The 23,462-nt window shown below is 37.5% G+C and overlaps 3 protein-coding genes and 1 long non-coding RNA gene across 7 annotated transcripts in view; 2 read left to right on the top strand and 2 right to left on the bottom strand.

Moving 5' to 3' along the window:
* The window catches only part of LOC133621299 (voltage-dependent L-type calcium channel subunit alpha-1D-like), a 51,492-nt gene extending 36,085 nt beyond the window's left edge, over positions 1-15,407 (bottom strand). Inside the window, exons 1-9 of the mRNA XM_061983331.2 lie at positions 15,030-15,407; positions 6,295-6,484; positions 6,109-6,214; positions 2,268-2,407; positions 2,040-2,185; positions 1,813-1,965; positions 1,553-1,749; positions 255-358; positions 34-176 (exon numbers count right to left, since the gene is read on the bottom strand). Of these exons, the coding sequence (XP_061839315.2) occupies positions 34-176; positions 255-358; positions 1,553-1,749; positions 1,813-1,965; positions 2,040-2,185; positions 2,268-2,407; positions 6,109-6,214; positions 6,295-6,484; positions 15,030-15,048 (1,198 nt within the window). The 5' untranslated portion in view covers positions 15,049-15,407. The remainder of the gene's footprint in view (positions 1-33; positions 177-254; positions 359-1,552; positions 1,750-1,812; positions 1,966-2,039; positions 2,186-2,267; positions 2,408-6,108; positions 6,215-6,294; positions 6,485-15,029) is intronic.
* LOC140678988 (uncharacterized) lies at positions 7,759-10,881 on the top strand. Of its 2 annotated transcripts, XR_012050572.1 has the most exons (5): positions 7,759-7,819; positions 8,504-8,620; positions 8,988-9,141; positions 9,266-9,362; positions 9,969-10,881. It is a non-coding gene; the product is annotated as an uncharacterized lncRNA (long non-coding RNA). The 2 variants fall into 2 exon arrangements; XR_012050571.1 differs by lacking the exon at positions 7,759-7,819 and having other exon boundaries at positions 8,428-8,620.
* Positions 15,408-15,659: 252 nt separating the features above from the next.
* timm17b (translocase of inner mitochondrial membrane 17 homolog B (yeast)) lies at positions 15,660-20,857 on the bottom strand. 3 transcript variants are annotated; one of them, XM_061983320.1, is made up of 6 exons: positions 20,756-20,857; positions 18,179-18,278; positions 18,037-18,100; positions 17,117-17,245; positions 16,884-16,994; positions 15,660-16,412 (listed from the first exon to the last, which is right to left on the bottom strand). In XM_061983320.1, exons 1-6 carry the CDS (start codon positions 20,779-20,781, stop codon positions 16,330-16,332), a joined length of 513 nt encoding a protein of 170 aa, XP_061839304.1. In that variant the 5' UTR covers positions 20,782-20,857; the 3' UTR covers positions 15,660-16,329. The 3 variants fall into 3 exon arrangements, with proteins under 3 accessions (XP_061839304.1, XP_061839291.1, XP_061839299.1); XM_061983307.1 differs by having other exon boundaries at positions 18,037-18,278; XM_061983315.1 differs by having other exon boundaries at positions 15,660-16,994.
* Positions 20,858-21,058: 201 nt separating this feature from the next.
* pqbp1 (polyglutamine binding protein 1) lies at positions 21,059-23,420 on the top strand. Its single transcript, XM_061983289.2, has 7 exons — positions 21,059-21,148; positions 21,804-21,871; positions 21,967-22,078; positions 22,352-22,452; positions 22,531-22,722; positions 22,809-22,866; positions 22,952-23,420. Exons 2-7 carry the CDS (start codon positions 21,805-21,807, stop codon positions 23,100-23,102), a joined length of 681 nt encoding a protein of 226 aa, XP_061839273.1. The 5' UTR covers positions 21,059-21,148; position 21,804; the 3' UTR covers positions 23,103-23,420.
* Positions 23,421-23,462: the final 42 nt, after the last annotated feature.

Below are 23,462 nucleotides of genomic sequence, written 5' to 3'. Positions count from 1 at the left end.
CAAGTTTGCAAATATGCACTTTAACAAACTAACGTTTGTTTCCTTCTTCATCCACATCCTCAGCCTCAATGAGCCAGTCCATGTAGCCTATCATGTCCTCCTCCATCTGCCTACTCTCTTGCGCTTTCTGCAGCTCACCGCGGGCCACCGCCTTTTCTCTCTCCTTAGAGAACTCTCTGAACACACCCAGACAAACAAAATGTTAAGATGAAACTCTAAAATTGCTGCATGATGTACTATGTCAATTTACCTACCCGCTCAACACACCCAATACAAGATTGATGATGAAAAATGAACCGAAGATGACCAGGGAAACAAAATAGACCCAAGGAATCTCAAAACCAATGGCATCGTTCATCTTTGCACACAGAAAAAGAGAATATGAGAATATTTTCCCATAGAACAAGAGAATGTGAGACTTTTTGCACACAGAAAAAGAGAATGTGAGAATTTACGCACACAGAAAGAGAGAATGTGAATATTTTTGCACACAGAAAGAGAAAATGTGAGAATGTTTGGTCATAGAAAGAGAGAATGTGAGAATTCTTGGAACACAGAAAGAGAGAATGTGAGAATGTTTGGTCATAGAAAGAGAGAATGTGAGAATTCTTGGAACACAGAAAGAGAGAATGTGACAACTTTTGCACACAGAAAGTGAGAGTGTGATATTTTTTTCACACAGAAAGAGAGAATGTGAGAATTTTTGCACACAGAATGTGAGAAAGTACGCACACAGTAAGAGAGATTGTGAATATTTTTGCACACAGAAAGAGAGAATGTGAGAATTATTGTACACAGAAAGAGAGAATGTGATCATTTTTGTACACAGAGAGTGAGAGTGTGAGAGGTTTTGCACACAGAAAGAGAGAATGTGAGATTTTTTTGCACAGAGAAGAAGAAAAGGTGAGCTTTTTTGCATACAGAAAGAGAAAATGTAAGAATTATTGTACACAGAAAGAGAGAATGTGATCATTTTTGCACACAGAGAGTGGGAGTGGGAGATTTTTTGCACACAAAAAGAGAGAATGTGAGATTTTTTGCACACAAAAAGAGAGAATGTGAGATTTTTTTTTGCACACAAAAAGAGAGAATGTGAGATTTTTTTGCACACAGAAAGAGAATGTGAGAATTTTGGCACACAGACAGAATTTTTGCTCAGAGAAAGGGAGAATGTGAGTAGTTTTTGCACACAGAAAGAGAGAACGTGAGAATGTTTCCTCACAAAAAGAGAGAATATGAGAATTGTTGCACAAAGAAAGAGAGAATGTGAGAACTTTTTCGCACAGAAAGAGAGAATGCGAGAATTTTTGCACACAGAAATAGACTTTGAGAAAGTATGCACACAGAAAGAGAGATTGTGAATATTTTTGTACACAGAAAGAGAGAATGTGAGAATGTTTGGTCACAGAAAGAGGCAATGTGAGAATTATTGTACACAGAAAAAGAGAATGTGATCATTTTTGGGCACAGAAAGGGAGAGTGTGAGATATTTTGCGCACAGAAGAAGAAAAGGTGATAATTTTTGTATGTGTGGTTGGAGGGATGTTGTTACCCAGTATAGCACATCTGTCCAGCCCTCCATTGTGATGCACTGGAAAACTGTAAGCATAGCAAAGAAGATGTTGTCGAAATTTGTGATGCCACCATTGGGACCCTCCCACTTGCCCCTGCAATCAGTACTATTGCCAACACAGAAGCGCCCACTCCCTGCGAAGGCACAAGGTGATGGGTCGTCTTCAATCATTAAACCTGAAAAAGAAACAGAAAATGAGTCCATATGTAGAATAGAGTATTGTTAAATTGGGCAGACACCTGTGCTGGTAGAGTAGCACGTCTTGTGCATCCTGCCGATAAAAAGCTCCAAGCCGATGATGGCGTAGATGATGATGACGAACATGACCAGCATGCCGATGTGAAGGAGCGGAACCATGGCTTTCATGATAGAATTCAACACAATTTGCAGACCTGACAACAGGCAAAACGTAAACTTTGGCTCAGAGCATGATGGAAGAAGTGCAATAAGATGCAAGCAAACACACTCGGAACTCCAGATACGAGTCGGAGGGGTCGCAGCACCCTGAACGCTCTGAGAGCTTTGACATCCAGGCCTCCAGGTTTTCCTGCAGCGTGATGAGCCTCTCCTGGCTTGTGGTCTGTCATGGCTTCTGCCATGACACTGAACAGCCTGCACAGACAGACAGTATGTAATGTAAGTAGATACTTCTTAACACATTTACGTCTATGAGTAAAAACGAGCACACAAATACCCGACAATGACGATAACAAAATCAAGCAAGTTCCATCCACTGCGTATGTAGGCGCTGGGGTGCATGACCAAGCCATAGGCAAGGATTTTAGTGAAAGTCTCAATGGTGAAGATGACGAGGAAGACATACTCCACTTGTTCCTGAGAGCAGAAAGAAAAGATTTAGGATTTTAACAGTACACGTCATGTTAATGGTATTAAAACCATCTAGAGACCAATGCAGTACATTAAGGGCCTGATTTACTTAAGTCTTGCGTGTATTAAAACATTGACAAACTTGATAGCACATGCAAAGTTGATCTACAAAACGTGTGCAAAATGGATTGCCTCCGTTAAGTGAGCAGAATAAGGTGTGCAATCGATTTTGCGCCTATGCCTTCATGAATATGCAAAATATATGCTGATCATCAAAACGGCCACAATACTGGAAGGAGAAGTGCAAATAGAATTTTTTAGCACGCACAATGTAATTTATAAACACTCATCACTGTTTTGCGAGCATTCATTTGCATTTTATTTAGCACGTGTCAGAAGGACGTGCACACTGACAGTTCCACACAAAGCTGCAGGATCGGTGCTCGCGCTGCACAGAAAGACGATGGACAGATGAGAGTTCCATCCTACGTGTGTGTCAACATTTTGGACGGTCAGAAATAAAAAAAATATTAGACATATCTATTCAGCAACATTTTTTTATAATTGTATTGCTCCGAGAGGACTTAATGGGCTGATTAAAACAAATTAAATTTATGCCATTTGGTGTCATTTAAAATCTTTTTAATGACGTTCGTTTTTTTAACATAGAATATGGATTATTAAAATATTTATTATATGGAAAAATACTTCTTCAGCTATGGATTTGTTTTGCATCTTGAGCACAGTAAGTGCAGCCTCTTACCAATGAGCACACCTTCAGCGGTAAATCAAATAAATAACAGGTGTCTTCATTGTAGATACGGCGTGGCGCAGTGGCAGAATGGCCGTGCGTGACCCGAGGGTCCCTGGTTCAATCCCCACCTAGTACCAACCTCGTCATGTCCGTTGTGTCCTGAGCAAGACACTTCACCCTTGCTCCTGATGGGTGCTGGTTAGCGCCTTGCATGGCAGCTCCCTCCATCAGTGTGTGAATGTGTGTGTGAATGGGTAAATGTGGAAGTAGTGTCAAAGCGCTTTGAGTACCTTGAAGGTAGAAAAGCGCTATACAAGTATAACCCATTTACACTGATAAAAAATGGTAGATGTCTCCTGCATGTTTGAAAACATAGCAAAACACCTCAGGTAGGAGCATGGTAAAATGAATGTGTAGTAAATGAGTGTCTCTGTGTTGATTCCGTGTATAGTACACGTAAACTTCTCATTTAAATAAGGCGATCTGCACCACTTTACAATTGTACCACAGTGTTTGTAAATTACACGCAACATGCCCACTAATTGTACATGCTATTTTACAGATTGCACACGCTATTTACCGCGTGGTGCTGAGATCTTAGTAAATCAGGCTCTAAATGTATTATTAAGTACTGACAATGGTGGCCTTCTAACCACTTAACCCACTGCCTAACATATGCTTGAGCCCAATACCCAATCCTTTTTGTGAAACCTTCAGCTTTAAGCGTCTTAAGAGGGCTAACACTTGGCTTAACGCTGCCTGGTAAGTGGAGTAGTGTTCACCTTTTTTTTTTAAATGTTGCAGAAATTAAATAAACTTGACAAAGAAATTGACTAAGAAAATGTGTTTTTAACAGTCAGAGCTACTGGAATCTTGATTGGTGTGCATACATCGAAATGCCTTCAGGGAGAAATACTAGGGAACTATTTTTCACGCAGGCTTACTCAATCAAATTTCTGTTCACAACAACATTAGACTAGTACTTCATTTGTTGGTAGATAATATGTGAGTTGTACTTTATTTTTTATTTAGCCTTTATTTAATCAGGTAAAAATCCCATTGAGATCAAAGATCTCTTTTCCCAAGGAGACCTGGCCAAGAGGGCAGCAGCAAGATTACATTAAAACTTGCTCACATGACACATGTGCATACAGACAAGGTAGGCTGCAGTCCTTTCACAGAAGCTTTAAACTCATCCAATGTAACAAGGGTTTGAAGTTTAATATTCGATTGTAGGTTATTCCAAGCCATCGGTGCTGAAAACCTAAATGCTTTTTTGCCCAGTTCAGTGCAATATGGCAAAACGAACAAAAGAAAAGAGGAAAGTCAGAGAGAGAGACAGATGGTTGGTACTTAGCCAAGTCACGATCCTTGACTAAGTTACAGGATCACTTCGCAACTTTTTCCCTCGAATACAATTACTGTTGAGAACACTAGCATTATCTTATAGGCAACTGTTCAAACAATCACAAATGTTGCCATGTTTAAAGGTCACACACACACACACACACACACACACACACAAAAAAGACCCTGAATGTTAAAAGTGGTCTTTTCTATCGTAAATTGTACATGACAGCTAGACTACAGACAAATGCTGTGACTCACGTTTAATTATTATAAACAGTTCAAAACTACACAACCTCCCATTAAACAGTGTAAGTCTTGTTTATATAAAAGGAGTACAATCTTGCAGTAGTTTGCAATAAAGCTACAAAATATACCTACAAATGTTCACTATTTATTGAAATTGTAGCTCTATATAAAGTTTGCATGGTTTAGAAATTAATGTAATTTACAGCGGGATTGGGGGGATTATTTTGAGTGCACTCCTTTGCCTACATGGATGAAGAGCATCACACAAGCATCTTTAAAAAAGGCCTTTAAAAATGCCTGCTCGGGAGTCAACATTGTAATTATAGTTCATAGGCTACTGGTATAAAATGAGGGTGTATATTAGTGTATGCAATACTGTATGTATTGTATCATTGTGTAATGTACAAGGTACTTGTGTTGCAGTGAGTGTCTACAATAGTACTTTTTCACACTTTAATCTTGGAATTGTACATTTTATCTGTCTACTATGTTTTGAGTGTGTCTTAATTTTAACATCAATTTGCCAAGAGACTTAAAATGGAAATTAGCCATTGACTATAATCTCACATATTTACATGTCAAATGTTCATTAATATGTATTGTCCCTTTTTAAATAAAATAAATACAAATCACAAAAGGTGTATACAGATTGTGTAGAATAAAACCAGAGTTTTTAAATAACTGATGGTTGTCACACATATGTATCTGTTTTTTTAAATAAGTAGTTCAGTCACTGTCTTTGTTATTTTTCTTACCATAACAGAAAAAAGTGCTACCAAACTGACATTTATCAACTATAGCTGGGTATAAGGAAAGTTGCACACCCCTGGCAAAATACAAGGTTTTGAAGTAAAAATAAATGGGACCATGAAAAAAGATTGATGAATTTGCTTATGCTAATTCACAGGTGAACTGGAGCGTATCCCAGCTGACTTCAGGTACAGTAGCGAGGGGATTCATATGGCCCCATTCCTGGGTGAGAGGAAGGTGTGAGGTTAAGGATTTTGTAATGCAGTCTGCTGAAAATGATGAAAAGCGCCACTCTACATAGAAACTGACGCTGTGGTCAAAGTTGGAATTGCCACAAAACACATTTTAAGATATTCAACACTCTACTGCTGTCTGGTGGCTAAAGTGGATATTGCACCCCCCCCCCAAGTCAAGTTTCATGTGTCAGGTAAACCGTGACAAACAGGGCCATGTGAATCCCCTTTCTACTGGAGGCGGGGGTCCACCCTGGACTGGTAGACAGTCAATCATAGCAAGACATATAAAGACAAACAAGCATTCACACATGGATTAATGAGAATCTCCAATTAGCCTAACATGAATGTTTTGGGACTGGAGGAGAACTCACCAGTTTGTGATTAGTAGCATTGGAGTCATCATCAGGGTATGGCTTGGTGACTCCCATGGCCACACAGTTGGCAAAGATGGCAAGAAGAATGAAGATATCAAAGGGCGTAAATATGGTAGTTAAGGTCTCATCGATATAAATATTGTTATGACATGTTTGTGTGGTGATAGTTCATGGAAAGGATATTTCCACTCCACTAGGGCCAGAGCTGCCATGCGTATGGGATTGCTGAGGGTGAGGCAACAGAGGGCACGAGGAGCTCTGAGGGCAGACTTGTTGGCCTGCATCGCCTTCTTGGCCCCCCCTCCTCTTTTTCTGGCTGAGCCAGTTGACCCCAGGGTGTCGGATTTTTCTCCATTGCCCCCTGGAGGGGCATCTGCCAGGGACAAAAACAACAGGGTCAATTTATTAGGGTTAAATGCCTAAAAAGTAGAGTTCAATTAATGTTTTTATTAGGGCTGTCAAATCTAACAAGTTAACACATGCGATTAATCACAATAAATTATCGCATTAATCATGTACAGTACAGCATTGATTCGCAAACTGTGGTATAGGCTTACTTTAGTGGTACGCCAAAGAATCACTTGATTAAATCCCAGTGTTTTATTTTCCTATATTCAAACACAGTGTTACTGTTCAAACTGTGTGTAATGTAATGCAAAAAATATGAAAAACTAAAAATACTACTAAAACTTACGCCTTGTCTTCAATTAATACTGAGGCCTACTACGCTACTGTATTTTAATGTTGGTCATTACGGTGGTGCTTTGAGAGCCAAGTGTTTTCTAAGGTGGTGCTTGGTGAAAAAAGTTCAAGAACCACTGTTGTACAGCATTAAGACAGATTAATCACCCGATTTATTTTGATCATACTGCGGTGATCAGATCAATGCAAAGATGAGTGAGGAGAATGACTGGTGTGCTCTGTGACACGTTTTACTTTAAAGCAGGATTTTCGATAATACCGTTACCAAGTTCAGAGGAAATAAACCTAATAAAACATAAACAAAATGTGTATAACATTCTGACACTGTTTGTTTTAAGTTAATTTAAAACAATGCACATATGCAAGTAAGTTACGGTGGATTGATTCATGGATGCATGATTCATATTTCAAAAATGGTGCAAGTAAGCAGCACATAAGCAATACTGTACATATTTAATACAATATTTGAAATGTGTAAAATTGTACTGTATATTGGATGGAATGCAACGATGAGTGTCATGAAACTAGTGGAAGACTTAAGTCAGAGCAAACTTTCTTCAGACATAACCTTTTGGGAATAATGTAGCTGTGGCCGCAGACTGCATGCACTGTAAACACATGACCAGGATTTTACAGCACTTAACAGTATTCTTTCACAGTAAAATACTGTAATCAAAATGTACACTGTAAAAACTCTTTCAGTGGTATCGTCCATTCTACTTTATTTTTAAAAGTATTATTTATTCCAATAAATCAATTTATTTTTATTTTTAGAGTTTTTGAGTTATCTCTAAGTAAAAAGTGTGAATATTTTCGTAACTTAATTTTTTATGTGATAAAATTAATTTTATTGGACTTCCAACATAAATTGATTTAGCAAAACTCAGTTCAAAGGTTTATATCAGACCTAAAACGTCAGGCCCCGCCCACCTGCATGCAGCTGTGGAAGAACAAGCCCAGACACGTTTCTTCACGGAGTCCAAGGAAAACACTTTACCGAACACATGTAAGTAACAATTTATATTGTTAAAAGTCAGTATTTGCCAGGATTTAAATGTATACATTTTCAAAAGCATGGTTCAATGTTATATTTAGTTTACTACTTTTCCCGCCGACCACCATTTCGAATGTGCTCTTACCTCCAATAGCTCATTAACTTCAACCAAACATTGTTTATAGCTGTGAAGTTTATAATTAGCGTTTTCTTTGCGTGGTAGTTTAATATTTTATTCTTCAGTTTATAAGCAGCCACATTAAAGCTGCTTAACTAGCTTGCATTCAAAGTTGCTAGCAGCTAGCTAGGTACACTTGACAGAGCTATCTGAAGCCCCCTCAGACCTGCTGTCCATGCACACTCCTAGGCAAAACGCTACTCTTGTAAGAATAACACTCATTGTGTAAGTCTCAATCTCAACATTCCCCCCCCCAATAAAATCTCACCAGTAGTCACCATTTAAAGGGTACATTTTCAAATTTTTCTTCCGTGGGGGCATGCCCCCAGACCCCCCTACTGTTGCTAGGTTACCAACTTAGACCACCGTGGCTACAAAAAAATCTAGAGGAAATACTGCAAATGAGTATATTGGGGTGTAAAAAAACCCGATATAAAGGGCTTTCACCAGGCTTATATATCCAAGAGGTTAGACATGAACCATAACTTGTCTTTTTTGTTCTCTCTCTCCAATGACAGATGGGATGGCCCTGTAAGTTGTGCAGCACTGTTGTACCAACCAAGAGTGACATTTTAAAGCATTACAGACTGCACCATGGGACCTTTGGACACAGCCATTCCTTGCCTTGCATTCATGTAGGTTGCCCATGCTCTTATACATCCCTTTGCTCTCATCTGTCAAGATGTTAGACTTCTCCTCTCTGACACCACCGCCAGAGAGTCTAGCTCCACTCCCACCACGTTACTGGCCTTCTCTACCAACTTGTCCAGTCTGTTTGCGTCCCTCGCTCTCAGCCCGCTGCCCCAGCAGGCCACGGCGTACAAGAAGGCGCCTGCCACCACCGACTCGTAGAAGATCTTCTATTCTATTCTATTATCATTCTATTTTTCCTGACCAAGTTTCCATTGTGACTTGGACATGACATACTAGACTCACTTTTTGCCTGAAAATGTATACTAATACCCTTAATATCAGTAACGGTCAACATTTGCTGTCTTACAGATTAATGAAGCGTTCCGAAGGTGCACTGCTGTTCCACTGGAATCAACATTTATGTCCCAACTGGACAGGTACACGCCAAAACTCCTGGAGCTCTTCAGTGTAAAAGGAGGAGTGACTGCAGCGCATCAAGAACTTGTTGATGGAACTGATACAGGTGGGTTAAAAGTGGTTTAAAAGTTTAAACTGAATTTGTAATCATGCTCTAATAACGGTATCACAGATTTGGAGTAAAATTGCCAACAAAATTAATGTATTTATTATTATTCTCTTAACTCTAGGACCCAAGTGCCTCTGCAGTGAAGAAGAGAGATGTGACTGTGAGATGCCTCATAGAGTACATGGGAGAGAGTGGACAGGAGCTAATCTCTGACTACTGTAAGTATTGTTTAAAAGCAGGTTTGGATCAGTCTGATGTACAAGCTTAAATTGGGTTTACTTTTATGTGAACTGACTGAACCAGCAGTTGTCAGGTGGAGGTCGAGCATGCAGCTAGTTGGCAAGAGCCCCAGGATAGCCAATTAGCATAGCACCACAGAGTGATGCCTTTCTGTCTTGTGTTTCTGTTTGCCCTAAAAAACAATGCAAACAAAAATACTCCCCTTAAACAAGCATTAAAACATTTACTCTATATATATATATATATATATATATATATATATATATATATATATATATATATATATATATATATATATATATATATATATATATATAAAACATATTACTGTTTGTTTGTTTTAATTTCTGGTGGTTCTATTCAGGGTTTTTTTATGCAAATTAGAAATGCCAATAAAAAACATGTGGCTGGAAATGCATCTATTGTACCAAGTTTAATGTACAAGATCTCAAATTAGAATTCAAAAGTTTTCAAAATGGTCTTCACAAAAGTAATCATTATCTGAATTAAATCACACAACTTATATTACTGTAAATATAAAATTAGATGTTTGTTTTTTTAATTACTGTTTTTATATCTCAAAGGGAACTGCAGAGACCACTGTTCATGATGACCTGGAAATGAAGAATATGAGCATCTACATCTGTCGTGAGCCAAATGCAGTAGGAATCATCATTGAGGGAGTACCAGTCCTTACTCGTCTTGGATACCTGGCCAAAGCCTGCTGCCTACCTCTGGGGTTGACGTATGCACTTAATCTTGAGTATCCATCCAAACTTTCCAAAACATTTGAGGTGTTTCAAAGACTATTTGTGGGACTCGACACACTGCGCCCAAAACCAACCCCCAAATTCATGACTCTCAAAAACAAGCTTCTAGCTTAGGCAGTGAGCCATGACTGTCAGCTTGCACTTTTGAACAGCTATTTTCTTGTGTCTGTTCAAAATCATTATACATTGTTCATTGAGTGGAATTTTTCAGAATGTTGTAACGGTTTGTCCTGTTCAGGTTTTATACAAAGCTCCAGGTCATCGTTTCTGGTGTGTAAATTAAGTTTTTTTATGTTTTATACACACTAAATTGCCCCACTGAAGCTCCAGCTGGTCAGAAGGAGGGATCTGTGAGTTGTTTAAGTTCAAATGTTTCAAAATATACACACTGAAAGACACTACAGTGAAGGTGTTCTGCTTGTGAATTGTTACAGAAGTACAGATAATCTTAATGTTAAATTGTTTTAGCAAGAAAATGTACTGTGAATGTTCTAAGTTCAACTTGAGATGCTGAGGTCATGCATTCTTGTATGCACTAAATACTGATGTTCTTGACTGTTAATACTGTCCAGCTTATTGACAGGTTTGGATATGGCTTGTGAAAATGTTTGAATATGTATACGGTTAAAAAAGAAAACTACTGTGAAGGTGTTCTATACAGCACTTTAAAAAGTTGAGGTCATGCATTCTTGTATAATATGGATGTTGACTTTTCATACTGTCCAGCTCATTGCCACTGTTTTTATATTGTAATGATTTAATAAAGGTTGGAATTTGATATGTCTTGATTTTTTTTATTATTATTCTAAGTAATTATTTTAAGCAGTTTCCATTTTCAAAACAAAGAAAGGGTAAGTTGGTCAAAATTAATAAAATTGAGTACAAATTTTTTTTTTTCATTTAAATGTTACTTATTTTAATTAAGTCTTGTGTGTTTAATATGCTGATGTTTTTTTACATTGATTTTACTCAATTTCTTGGCTTTTTCTGTAAACACAACTTAATCTTTTTGCATAAATCGAAATGCATATTATTAAGTTCTACTTACTCAAAATACCAATTAGTTGACTAAACTAACAAAAATTGCTTGGAAAATGTTGCCTTATTTTTATTGAGTTAGATCTAGGCAACAGTTTTTACAGTGTACTGTAACATTACAATGACTGCAAAAAATGCCCTTAGATTTTACAGCAACTACATTTTATCACCACAGTAATATCTTACAACAAATTACTGTAAATTCAATTTTTTTTGTCTCTTAAGGGGTTCCGTATAGGCTATAATGCACGCTTGTACAGTTGGTGGCGTTATGTTAAAGTGCGATTAATTACAGTAACAACAACATTACAATTGTGAAGATACAGCATGTAGCTGTAATTCTATTGTACTGAACTATAAATAACAACTGTGAAGTTACAGCATTCAGTTGCAACTTTATTGCAACTAACTGTAAAATCATGGTTATGGTTTAGTTTTATTTCAAACATGTGTACAGTTACAATGTGAAACTTAAATTAATTTACATATTATCATTTCTGTTTACAACATGTCTGAAAAGGGGTAGGAAGAAGCGAAGCTTATTTAACCCTACCCTTTTTTTCCTTAGTTCACTTTCTGTTGTCATTTTGTAACATAATTTACATAAATTAATTGTAAATACAACTTGTATTTGTATATATAGTTGAGTCAGTTACGATTCATAGAATGAGGTGAATAACATCTTATTTTCAATAAAATTCAAGGTGTTTTTCAAAATGTTTTGCCTTCTACTTTGTAAACACTTTTGAACCACCTTTTAACCCTGATCATATTAGAACATTGTTTGACTTATTTGCTTAATCCATACCATAATTGAATTCCACATATACTAAAGGTTTTAAGTGTTGTATGTGCATACAAAGACTTTAGGTTAGAAATGTATCTAAAGATACATTTTTCCACTTCAGTTTAGATGAATTGTTGTGCAATTCTGGGAAGCAGGTTATGGTTTACCTACAGCTAAAAAAATAATTACGGACAGTAATTTACTGTAAATGTTAATGTGAAAGTAATGTAATTTGTAGCGAGTAAATTGCTGTGAATTTACAACAATCATTTTTACAGTGTGGCTTTCAGTCCTGCACACTAAAAAATGTTGGGTTAAAAAATAACCCAATTCTAACCCAACTGCTGGTTCAGAAAAGGACAAACCCTTTAAATGAGTTATTTTAACTCAACATTTTGGGTTGATTTTTTCAACCCAACTTTTGCCTTGAATTATTTAACCAAAAAGTTGAGTTATGATAACTTAATGTTGGGTTATTCCCAACCAAACTATTGGGTTGAATTATTTAACCCAAAAGTTGAGTTTTGCTAACTCAATGTTGGTTGATTCATAATCCAACTATTGGGTTGAATTTATTTAACACATAAACTGAGTTATGCTCACTACAATGTTGGGTTTTTCCAAACCCAACTATTGGGTTGCACAATTTAGCGCTCCTTGACCCAATAGTTGGTTAAAAATTATCAATTTTACTGCTGGTTTGTCCTACTCCTTCCCAACTACTGATCAAAATTATTTTTATTCCATTAAAATATACTCAAAAGCAAGATATGAGTGACATTTTTTTTTTTTACAAGAATTGCCACGTATGGTCATAGTAGTTCAACATGCTCAAATATTTTCATGTACCGGTACATAAGATGTGTGATTGTAAATAATGTTAATGAGATTAACCCTTAATAAAATTCCCTTCAAGAAAAAAGTACCTTTTTAATAAAAAAGATGCGTTACTGCATGCACTGTAAACAAATGACCAGGATTTTACAGCATTTAACAGTATTCTTTCACAGTAAAGTTAAAGTTTAAAGTTAAAGTCTCAACGATAGTCACACACACACACTAGGTGTGATGAAATTATTCTCTGCATTTGACCAATCCCCATGTTCACGCCCTGGGAGGTGAGGGGAGCAGTGAGCAGCAGCGGTGGCCGCGCTCGGGAATCATTTTGGTAATTTAACCCCCAATTCCAACCCTTGATGCTGAGTGGGGGAGGCAATGGGTCCCATTTGTATAACCTTTGTGACTGGGCCGGGGTTTGAACAAGGCCACTGAGCAGGTTAAGTAAAATACTGTAATCAAAATTTTGTGTAACATTACAATGACTGCAAAAAATACCCTTAGATTTTACATCAACTAACTTTTATTTCACAGTAATATCTTACTACAAATTACTGTAAATTCAAACTTTTTTGGTCTCTTAAGGCAGTGTTTTTCAATCTTTTTTAAACCAAGCCACATTTTTTTCATTGAAAAAATCCTGAGGCACACCACAAGCAGAAATCGTTAAAAGATGAAACTCAGTTGCCGATATTGATGATAAAAAGTCGTTCTCACAATTGTTGGATATGAATTCAAACCATAACCACGCATACATCACTATAGCTCTTGTCTCAAAGCAGGTGTGCTTTCACGACCTGTCACATCACGCCGTGACTTATTTGGAATTTTTTGGTGTTTTCCTGTGTGTAGTGTTTTAGTTCTTGTCTTGTGCTTCTATTTTGGTGGCTTTTCCTCTTTTGTTGGTATTTTCCTGTTGCGGTTTCATGTCTTCCTTGAGCGCTATTCTCCGCACCTGCTTTGTTTTCGCAATCAAGACTATATACTGTAAGTTGTGCGGACGCTTTCCTTCTTTGTGGGGACATTGTTGATTGTCATGTCATGTAGGGATGTACTTTGTGGACACCGTCTGCGCCACGCGCTGTAAGTCTTTGCTGTCGTCCAGCATTATGTTTTTGTTTACTTTGCACCAAGTTCAGTTTTAGTTTAATTTTGCATAGCCATCGCTAAGCTTGAATGCCTTTTCTTAGCAGCACTTGCCTTTTGTTTATTTTTGGTTTAAGCATTAGATACCTTTTTACCTGCACGCTGCCTCCCGCTGTCGTCTGCTTATTGTGATCCCGACACGACATGTTCCTGACATCTACAAAGCAATTAGCTACCAGCTGCCACCTACTGATATTGAGGAGAATAACATGGTTACTCTGCCGAGCTCTAGACAGCACCGACACTCAACAACGGCACATTATTTGCGGATTATAATTACTGGTTTGCAAAAAATATTTTTAACCCAAATAGGTGAAACTACATAATCTCCCACGGCACACCAGGCTGTATCTCATGGCACACCAGTGTGCCGCGGAACAGTGGTTGAAAAACACTGTCTTAAGGGGTTCCGTAGACTACGATGCACGCTTGTACAGTTGGTGGCGTTATGCTAAACTGCGAGTAATTACAGTAACAACAAAATAATATAAAATAAAATAAAATTCCCTTCAAGAAAAAAAGCAACTTTTTTAATAAAAAAATGTGTTACTCATTTAAAAATAACCCAAAAACAGTTAAGTTTTGAAAACCTGGAAATGTAGTTAAAATAATACCCTTATAACCCAAACAATGGATTGCTCTTCATAAAAATAACTCCAAAAATGTAACCCAACACTCGCAACTCATGAATTGGGTTATCAAAATAACCCAGCATTTTTTTTGTGTGTGTAGGCCTCCAATAGTACTTAAGACCAGATGTGACCTAGTTTTTAAGAGGGACCAACATGGCAGCAAGTCGGCTCAGCTAACTACACCTGTTGACAAGGCCTTGCACATACAGTAAGCATGCAAGAACAATTATCTGTAATAAAGAACACATATAAAATCATCATAAGTGGATGAGACTTTGGTACAGACATGCTTCTTATGCCATAACAATCACTATATATCTAAATAGATTACATTTTAAATAGTTCCATACAGTATATTGTATGCATATTACCTTTGCATGCACATAGTATCATTCAACTTTGACCTATATAAGACATTTATTTAGGAAGTATTACCTTTTTTCACCCCTTCCATGTCTGCAGTTCAACGCCACAAGAATTTGCTAAAAAAAAGCCACCATCAATTCCTCTGGGCGTGTGTGATGCCTAAAAGAAGACAGAAATGTAGAACTTTGTGAGGGCGACCGAGGTTCGTCTGTCTGCAGCCTCTCGTTGCATGCCCGCACGCAGCTGCAAGGTGCATCTTTTCGCCTCCTGCATAGAGAAATCCAATTAAAGGCTGATTTCCTTTGATTTGAAGGGAGTCTGCATGAAATGTGCATTTGCTTTCATCCGTGCTGGCCTGGCACTTTAGGTAAAGTATCACCGTGTCTCCTCCATACAACGCAGTGGTCAACCGTTGGGATTAAAACGAGTTGAGCCGTTTAGCGGGATGACAGTGGAAATCTTCCGAGGAGGTAAAGCCGGCGAGCAGGAACCTGTTGGTCTACTTTTGTTTTGCACAATCACGTCAAAAATATACGACAAAAAGCAATCCCAAATTGAGGACTGTGTTTCATGTTTTGCAATCTGATCGGGGGCCTTAAACAGTAGTTGGTGCAGTACCCTTATGAAAAGACAGAGGGTGCACTTTCACTATTTATCCTCACCAGAGTCGCTGTGGAGAAGGACAAGAAAATAACACAATTGTTTTAAAGAAACTTTTGATGTCTTTATTTATTGCAACCACTTCTATAAATATATACATCAGTGTAATAAACATTCTTCTATACATCAAACATATGTCCATGTTGCTAAAAATCCTTTAGGAGAAAACATTTTTTAAAGTGCTTTTGTGTCTGATGGATATTGCTTCAATTAAAGTAATTACAGTGATACATAGACAAACAGGTCAAATTTGCAATATTTACTCCTCTGTTGTAGAAACCAATGCAAACTTTATAAATTAATACTATCGCTTTAAAATGGTAAACATTTGATAAAATAATAAAATGTATCAGCAGCAAGATAACTGGCTACATTTGACATCGGAGGAGAAACAGTCCCTCTAAAACCCATCAGAAAAGCAGATAAGAACATTTCTTATCATTTCTATCTGAATGCATATACAGTTTATGTATGTGTCAACGCTGATAATTTGAATAAAACCAATCCAGTCACGGAAAAATATTTGATATTTGGTTTATACAATTCACTTTTTTTTTTTTTACCTGAAGTTTATACATAGTGTGACGATTTCACACCAAAGTAAAATATCCTTTTCTCCATCTCCTCATCATTGTCGGTACCTGCTGCTAAGTCCAAGTGTTTCCCTGCTGGACTTGAGTCGTCATGTCAACAGCTATCCTCTGTTGCTCTATTGAAACTGACCCTTGGGTGCAGACTGATGACCATCTTGCTTTGGAGGTAATTGACTGGGATCTTCTGCAAAAGGAATTGCTAAAGAGGACAAAAAATAAGATATGACCATGTCGTGCAGGCTTCCGGTTTCAAGCAGATATTTGGCAAGGTCTTAAAAAAATGTGAACTTCAAATGTACTTGTTGGACTTATAGTTAAATTAAGTACAGAATAAGATGTATCTACCATAATATCAACTTTTTTGTGAATATATAAACACCAGGTTGCAAGGGTGGATGAAATGTCAAGTCACTACAATCATTTTTTTTGCCCATAAAGGCCACCATACTCTTGCTTCGTGTTCGGCAAAGCTAAAGTGAGTCTGAGTCAGCTTGTGTCATGGTTACATTGATACAGCCTAAAATAAATGTGATTTTATTGTGTGGACTTGCACATCATTTTTGTTTGTGGCATCATTCTCAGAGGGGAAGCTGGTTATAATCGTCACAAATGAGACCACTACACACTTGACAGACACTACTACAATATGTGTTTCTTTTACAAAACTCACGGTTCTGAAACTGTTGTGCTGTGTATCTTGTTAGGAGAATCCCAAAACCTTCAATTAGGGCTAGCAAAACTCCCCCCATCATGGCAGAGCCCATCATGGTTAATGGCCCACCTGGACGAAAACAGAAAAGCCCTTGAATTTGATCAACCAACCCAATATGGTCATGCAAGCAGCGCTTATAGAGTGCAATGGTAAGGTCAACTTGGCTGTGACCTATCAGAGTTTTTTCTCACTACGTGCAGCCAGTATGGCTCCTGTCATAGCACCACTACTTATAGAGTTCCAGGGATCCTCTTTTCCTCTAAGGCGAACTAAACCACAGTCAATTGTGGAGAAGAGACCTCCCCATACTGCGAAGCTTCCTGCAAAATAAATCAGAGGGTGACGATGCATAATCAATACACTCGACACCTTAGTCTAGTACAGGGGTCAGCAACCCAAAATGTTGAAAGAGCCATATTGGACCAAAAATACAAAAACAAATCTGTCTGGAGCCGCAAAAAATTAAAAGCCATATTACATACAGATAGTGTGCCATGAGATATAAATTGAATTAAGAGGACTTAAAGGAAACTAAATGACCTCAAATATACCTACAAATGAGGCATAATGATGCAATATGTACATATAGCTAGCCTAAATAGCATGTTAGCATCGATTAGCTTGCAGTCATGCAGTGACCAAATATGCCCGATTAGCACTCCACACAAGTCAATAACATCAACAAAACTCACCTTTGTGCATTCACGCACAACATTAAAAGTTTGGTGGACAAAATGAGACAGAAAAAGAAGTGGCATAAAACAGGTCCTAGAAAGTCGGAGAAAGTTATATATGTAAACAAACTACGTTGAGTTCAAGGACCGCCAAAATTAGTAGGACAAAACGGCGCTCGCCAAATACTTGAATCAGTGAAGCGTGTTTAATATAAACAGTGTGCTTTATAACAATTAGGGAGGTTTGTGTCATATTTGTCCTCCTAAAGAAACCATATTAAAACCAAAAATATGTTTTTCCCCCTCATCTTTTTCCATTTTTCATATATTTTTGAAAAAGCTCCAGAGAGCCACTAGGACGGCGCTAAAGAGCCGCATGCGGCTCTAGAGCCGCGGGTTGCCGACCCCCGGTCTAGTAGCAGCTAAGACTTGCTCACCTCCAATCTGCGGCGCTCTTATCCTCACTGCGTTTGCACTACCCTTCAGCCTGTGTGCAGCACCCTGAAATATTAAAGTATTGCTATACTTGACATAAAAAAATACAGAGTCAAGGGAGAAAGTTTTGGGAGATGCACTTACAGCTGGGGCATTTCGGAAGCCCTTGATAGCCTGGAACACGCCTCCTCCAATTGCACCCATGGTGAAAGCACCTCCACAGTCATCCACTATCCTCCAGGGGCTTTTTACAAACATTATCAGCATTACACAACAGGATAATGACATTATGATTATCTGTAACATTAAATATTGATGACTGACATTGATAGTTTTAAAATCGTATTTATGCTGTTCTTCCAATATCAATACCACCACACTGAAACCAATAAAGGATCTTAAAAATGAATAAGTAACAGACAACCCATATACTCCCTAAAAGTGCAAACTGTAAACAATTGATTGATTTATTGAAACTTTTATTAGTAGCTTGCACAGTGAAGTACATATTCCGTACAATTGACCATAAATGGTAACACCCGAATACGTTTTTCAACTTGTTTAAGTCGGGGTCCAGTCGGTTCATTAGAAAAACTTACCTTTAGACAGATACCAAATCACCGAAATAACATTGAAGAATTGAATGTTAGCAAAGTAGTTGTGTGAACTAGTGATGGGTCCGGCAACACCGATGCATCGGCGCATGCGTCGAGCTCATAGAGCAAAACCCTGTGTCGGTGCGTGTACCGCTTTTAGAAAGTCACGTGACCGATCATGAGCTGTTTTGGTCACGTGACCGATACGCGAACTGTGTCGCACTGCCGCCTCCTCTGTGCCCTGTGAGCGTGTCTTTTCTACAGCCGGAGAAATAATAACTAAGAAGAGAAATCGTCTAAAATGTAATACGTCGGAAAAACTTTTTTTATTTTTTTTTTATAAAAATGTGTAAAAAAATAAAATTAAAAAAATTCCCAGTCCACAATCATCCACAACACGTTCTCTTAGATGTCCATGTTATGATACATGTTCACATTATTTATTGACTGTATCTAAAAAAGATACAAATATATTTTTATTTAAATGAAGATATGAAATAATCCTAAATGAAATACAATGACTTGGTTTATATTATTGTATATACTAGGGCAGGGGTCACCAACGCGGTGCCCGCGGGCACCAGGTAGCCCGTAAGGACCAGATGAGTCACCCGCTGGCCTGTTCTAAAAATAGCTCAAAGAGCAGCACTTACCAGTGAGCTGCCTCTATTTTTTAAATGTCATTTATTTATTAGCAAGCTGGTCTCGCTTTGCTCGACATTTTTAATTTTAAAAGAGACAAAACTCAAATAGAATTTGAAAATCCATGAAAATATTTTAAAGACTTGGTCTTCACTTGTTTAAATAAATTCATTTATTTTTTTTACTTTGCTTCTTATTACTTTTAGAAATACAATTTTAGAGAAAAAATACAACCTTAAAAATGATTTTAGGATTTTTAAACACATATACCTTTTTACCTTTTAAATGTCTTCCTCTTCTTTCCTGACAATTTAAATCAATGTTCAAGTAATTTTTTTTTTTTTCATTGTAAAGAATAATAAATATTTTAGCTTCTGTTTTTTCGACCAAGAATATTTGTGAAATATTTCTTCAAACTTACCGGTACTATGATTAAAATTCAAAAAAATTATTCTGGCAAATCTAGAAAATCTGTAGAATCAAATTTAAATCTAATTTCAAAGTATTTTGAATTTCTTTTAAAATTTTTGTTCTGGAAAATCTAGAAGAAATACTGATTTGTCTTTGTTAGAAATATAGCTTGGTCCAATTTGTTAAATATTCTGACAAAGTGCAGATTGGATTTTAACCAATTTAAAACATGTCATCAAAATTCTAAAATGTATCTTAATCAGGAAAAATTACTAATGATGTTCCATAAATTATTTTTTTTATTTTTTCAAAAAGATTCAAATTAGCTAGTTTTTCTGTTCTTTTTGTCGGTTGAATTTTGAATTTTAAAGAGTCGAAATTAAAGATAAACTATGTTTCAAAATTTGATTTGATTTTTTTTCGTGTTTTCTCCTCTTTTAAACCGTTCAATTAAGTGTTTTTTTCATCATTTATTCTCTAGAAAAAACCTTCCGTAAAAGGAAAAAAAATGTACAACGGAATGACAGACAGAAATACCCATTTTTCTATATATATAAATTTATTTATTTAGCTATTCTTGTTTGAATCACACTTACGTGTAACTTACAAATGACAATATATTTATTTATTTAAGTGTGTATCAAACTGGTAGCCCTTTGCATTAATCAGTACCCAAGAAGTAGTTTTTGGTTTCAAAAAGGTTGGTGACCCCTGTACTAGGGCATACAATCAGTGTCAGTTGAGTCGGTCCATAGGTTGCCTGTAGTGATTTTTAATGTCCAGCAGATGTCAGTATTTAGTGACACAGTATCGACACAGTATCAATACAGTTTTGCAATGTGTCGAAACGCTTCATGACGCCTCATCAACCCATCACTAGTGTGAACGCTCACTGACTACAGAGACTATAGAGTTAGAGAGCCTTTCATTTTCCTTTCTGCTAGCTAACTGAGCAAACCAGCCGACTGACTGTGCTTAGAGTTAATTATTTACTACCTTCAACAAGACACAACAGGTAGCAACGGGCTGAATTGTTTCAATAACATAAAACAACATTTTAAAGTAATCTCACCAAGGTTCACGGGCATATTCCTCCATGTTTGTTGTGGGCAGTGGATTTGTGACGTCATTGTCATTATCTTTCGTTTCTGCATTCCTTCGTTGAGAGGCAGTTTTGTTGTACGCCACATTGGAGACGCCATCTAGTGGCCTGGAGTTAAATCAAGCGAAGTTGCTTTAAACAATGTTAATAAACAAATAGTGCTTTATTTGCTCATTTATATTTATTTATATAAGAAAATCATTATTGTATCTCTTTTGTAAAGGTTTGTTTAAAATAAGTCGAAAGCCTGAAGTAACGATGGAAATACTACTACGTCATCAATGTGCGCAGCGTGCACCTCATAGGGACCTCGTATCTTAGATTCTGCTCCCTTCGTTCAAAGAGTACATTTGATCTAAATAGGTAAATATTGCACCTTCTACCTTATAATTCTGGTTGATCCAACTTAATGTTGATCGTTTGTTTAATGAGACTTTTGTTTACGAGTTTAGATCAAGCTTATTCGACGTGAGCCCACGGCCAATGTTCATTTGTGTTTACCGCCGTTGTTCTGTTGTAGTTAGACGGACTGAACTCCTATCAATTGAGCATTTTGCCTTATTTTATTGTTGCCCTTTTCTGTGACAGACACATTTATGAGTCAACACTTTTAAATATTTACTGCAGCCAGGAAAATGTGTGCTGGAATGATTGGTGTGGAGGTGTTGTCTGTCTATCTGTGTTGGCCCTGTGATGAGATGGCGACTTGTCCAGGGTGTACACCGCCTTCCACCCGAATGCAGCTGGGATAGGCTCCAGCACCCCCGAAAGGAACAAGCGGTATAAAATAGATGGATGGAATCAAAATGTGTTAGCAATGTTGACTAGAATTAAATTTGCTCCTCAGAAAGCCAAAGTCATTCACATTCTTCTTTTTAATATTACGAACCGTGTGGGTTCACAATTTTAAGTATTTTAGACATTCAATCAGGTAAATATATAAATACTGTCACTTTTAAATGTAAAAATACACACTTGTGAAATGATGTAAATTGTTAATGTTTCTTCAATGTTGCAGGATGCCTCTTCCTGCGGCACTGCTGGCCCGCTTGGCTAAGAGAGGGATTGTGAAACCATCAGAGCAAGGTTGGGTGGGAATAAAAAGGAAAACAAATTACAAAATACGCAGCCGGAAATCATTTTTATTTAATTCCTGTGCCATATGACTTTTTTCTCTCCAGGGGCGGATGAGGAGATTATTGCTGAAGATTATGATGACAACAATGTAGATTATGAAGCCACCAGGGTGGAAAGTCTGCCACCAAACTGGTATAAAGTCTTTGACCCTGCTTGGTATGTACCGGTAAACATAATTTCCAGTGATGTGCTGATATTGTTGACATTTGACCAGCTTCCTACCAAAAAATTCAAAACCACACCACTTAGGCAGACATTTAAGTGTACCATTGTTGAACACTCGTATTGCTGAGTCTTTAACAATTGTCAATTTATGGATTAATTGACCAGTAATTATCAGACTGTGGATTACGGTTCTCCTGCAATCATTTTAAAATAACAAATTGCAGGTGTAAATCCAAATGTTTTGTCCGTTTTATGTTAATCTAGTGGTCTTCCTTATTACTGGAACGTGGAGACAGATTTGGTAGCGTGGCTATCACCAAATGACCCATCTGCTTTAATAACAAAACCTGCAAAAAAACAAAAAGGTCAGAAAAACACCAACCTAATATTTGAAGGTTTGGTGAGGGTTTTTTTCTCAACAATGCATTGAATGATATGTTTAGCTGAGGGAGATGACAGAGGCGAACGTCCAATTGAGAAGTCTGATCGAGAGCGGGACCGAGACAGAGAGCGGTACAGAGACAGAGAGCGGGAAAGGGACCGAGATCGGGAAAGGGACGATAGGAGGGACAGAGACAGAAGAAAGCAGAGGAGAGAAGACATAGCCCCTTATAATAAGGGCAAAAGAAATAAAGGTATGTTTTTTTTAGTTTCCAAAATGTTTTCAAGTGCCCGCTGTCTTTGCTCATCTCTTAACTGTCTTTTATACAATGCTTTTCAGGTAGAAAAGAAGATGAACTAGACCCCATGGATCCAAGTGCATATTCTGATGCTCCAAAGTACAGTATTTCATTAACTCCTGGTCCAGTTGTGTCGAAGTGCAAGTCATCCCAGTTGACTCCCCCCACTTTTGTTTTTTTACAGGGGCTTATGGTCAAGTGGTCTTCCCAAACGTAATGAAGCAAAGACAGGAGCCGATACCACAGCGGCTGGGCCTTTGTTCCAGCAGCGACCATACCCTAGTCCAGGAGCTGTATTGCGGGCTAACGCAGCTAACCATCCTCCGAAGGAGTAACATCAATTCCTGGCTATAAAGTTCTAATTTCCATCACATTTGTCTGAGGCTTGCAAAATAATTAGCTAAACGTTCAATCACCAAAGCTAGTTGGTTTGACCTTGCAATACATTGCTTCTTAAGGAGAGGGAGTTGCTAGTCATTGTACTAACTGTACTAAGCTTCAAGGTGTAACCTATGTGTAATTGCTGTGTAAAATGATTGTTTTAGTTACAACAAATGTAAATACGTTTTTATATTATGTAAAGGAGGGAATACTTTGTCACGATAGCCACCTCGAGGCATGGTTTGCTAATAAATGTGAAGAAACTTTGTAAATGAGACTGCATCTTTTTTTCAACCAATTGCTCATGATTGTGC

Source organism: Nerophis lumbriciformis, linkage group LG01 (assembly GCF_033978685.3).
Source record: "Nerophis lumbriciformis linkage group LG01, RoL_Nlum_v2.1, whole genome shotgun sequence".
Lineage (NCBI taxonomy): Eukaryota > Metazoa > Chordata > Actinopteri > Syngnathiformes > Syngnathidae > Nerophis > Nerophis lumbriciformis.
The sequence above is the reverse complement of the archived record's forward strand: the minus strand, read 5'-3'. Positions and strand labels throughout refer to the sequence as shown.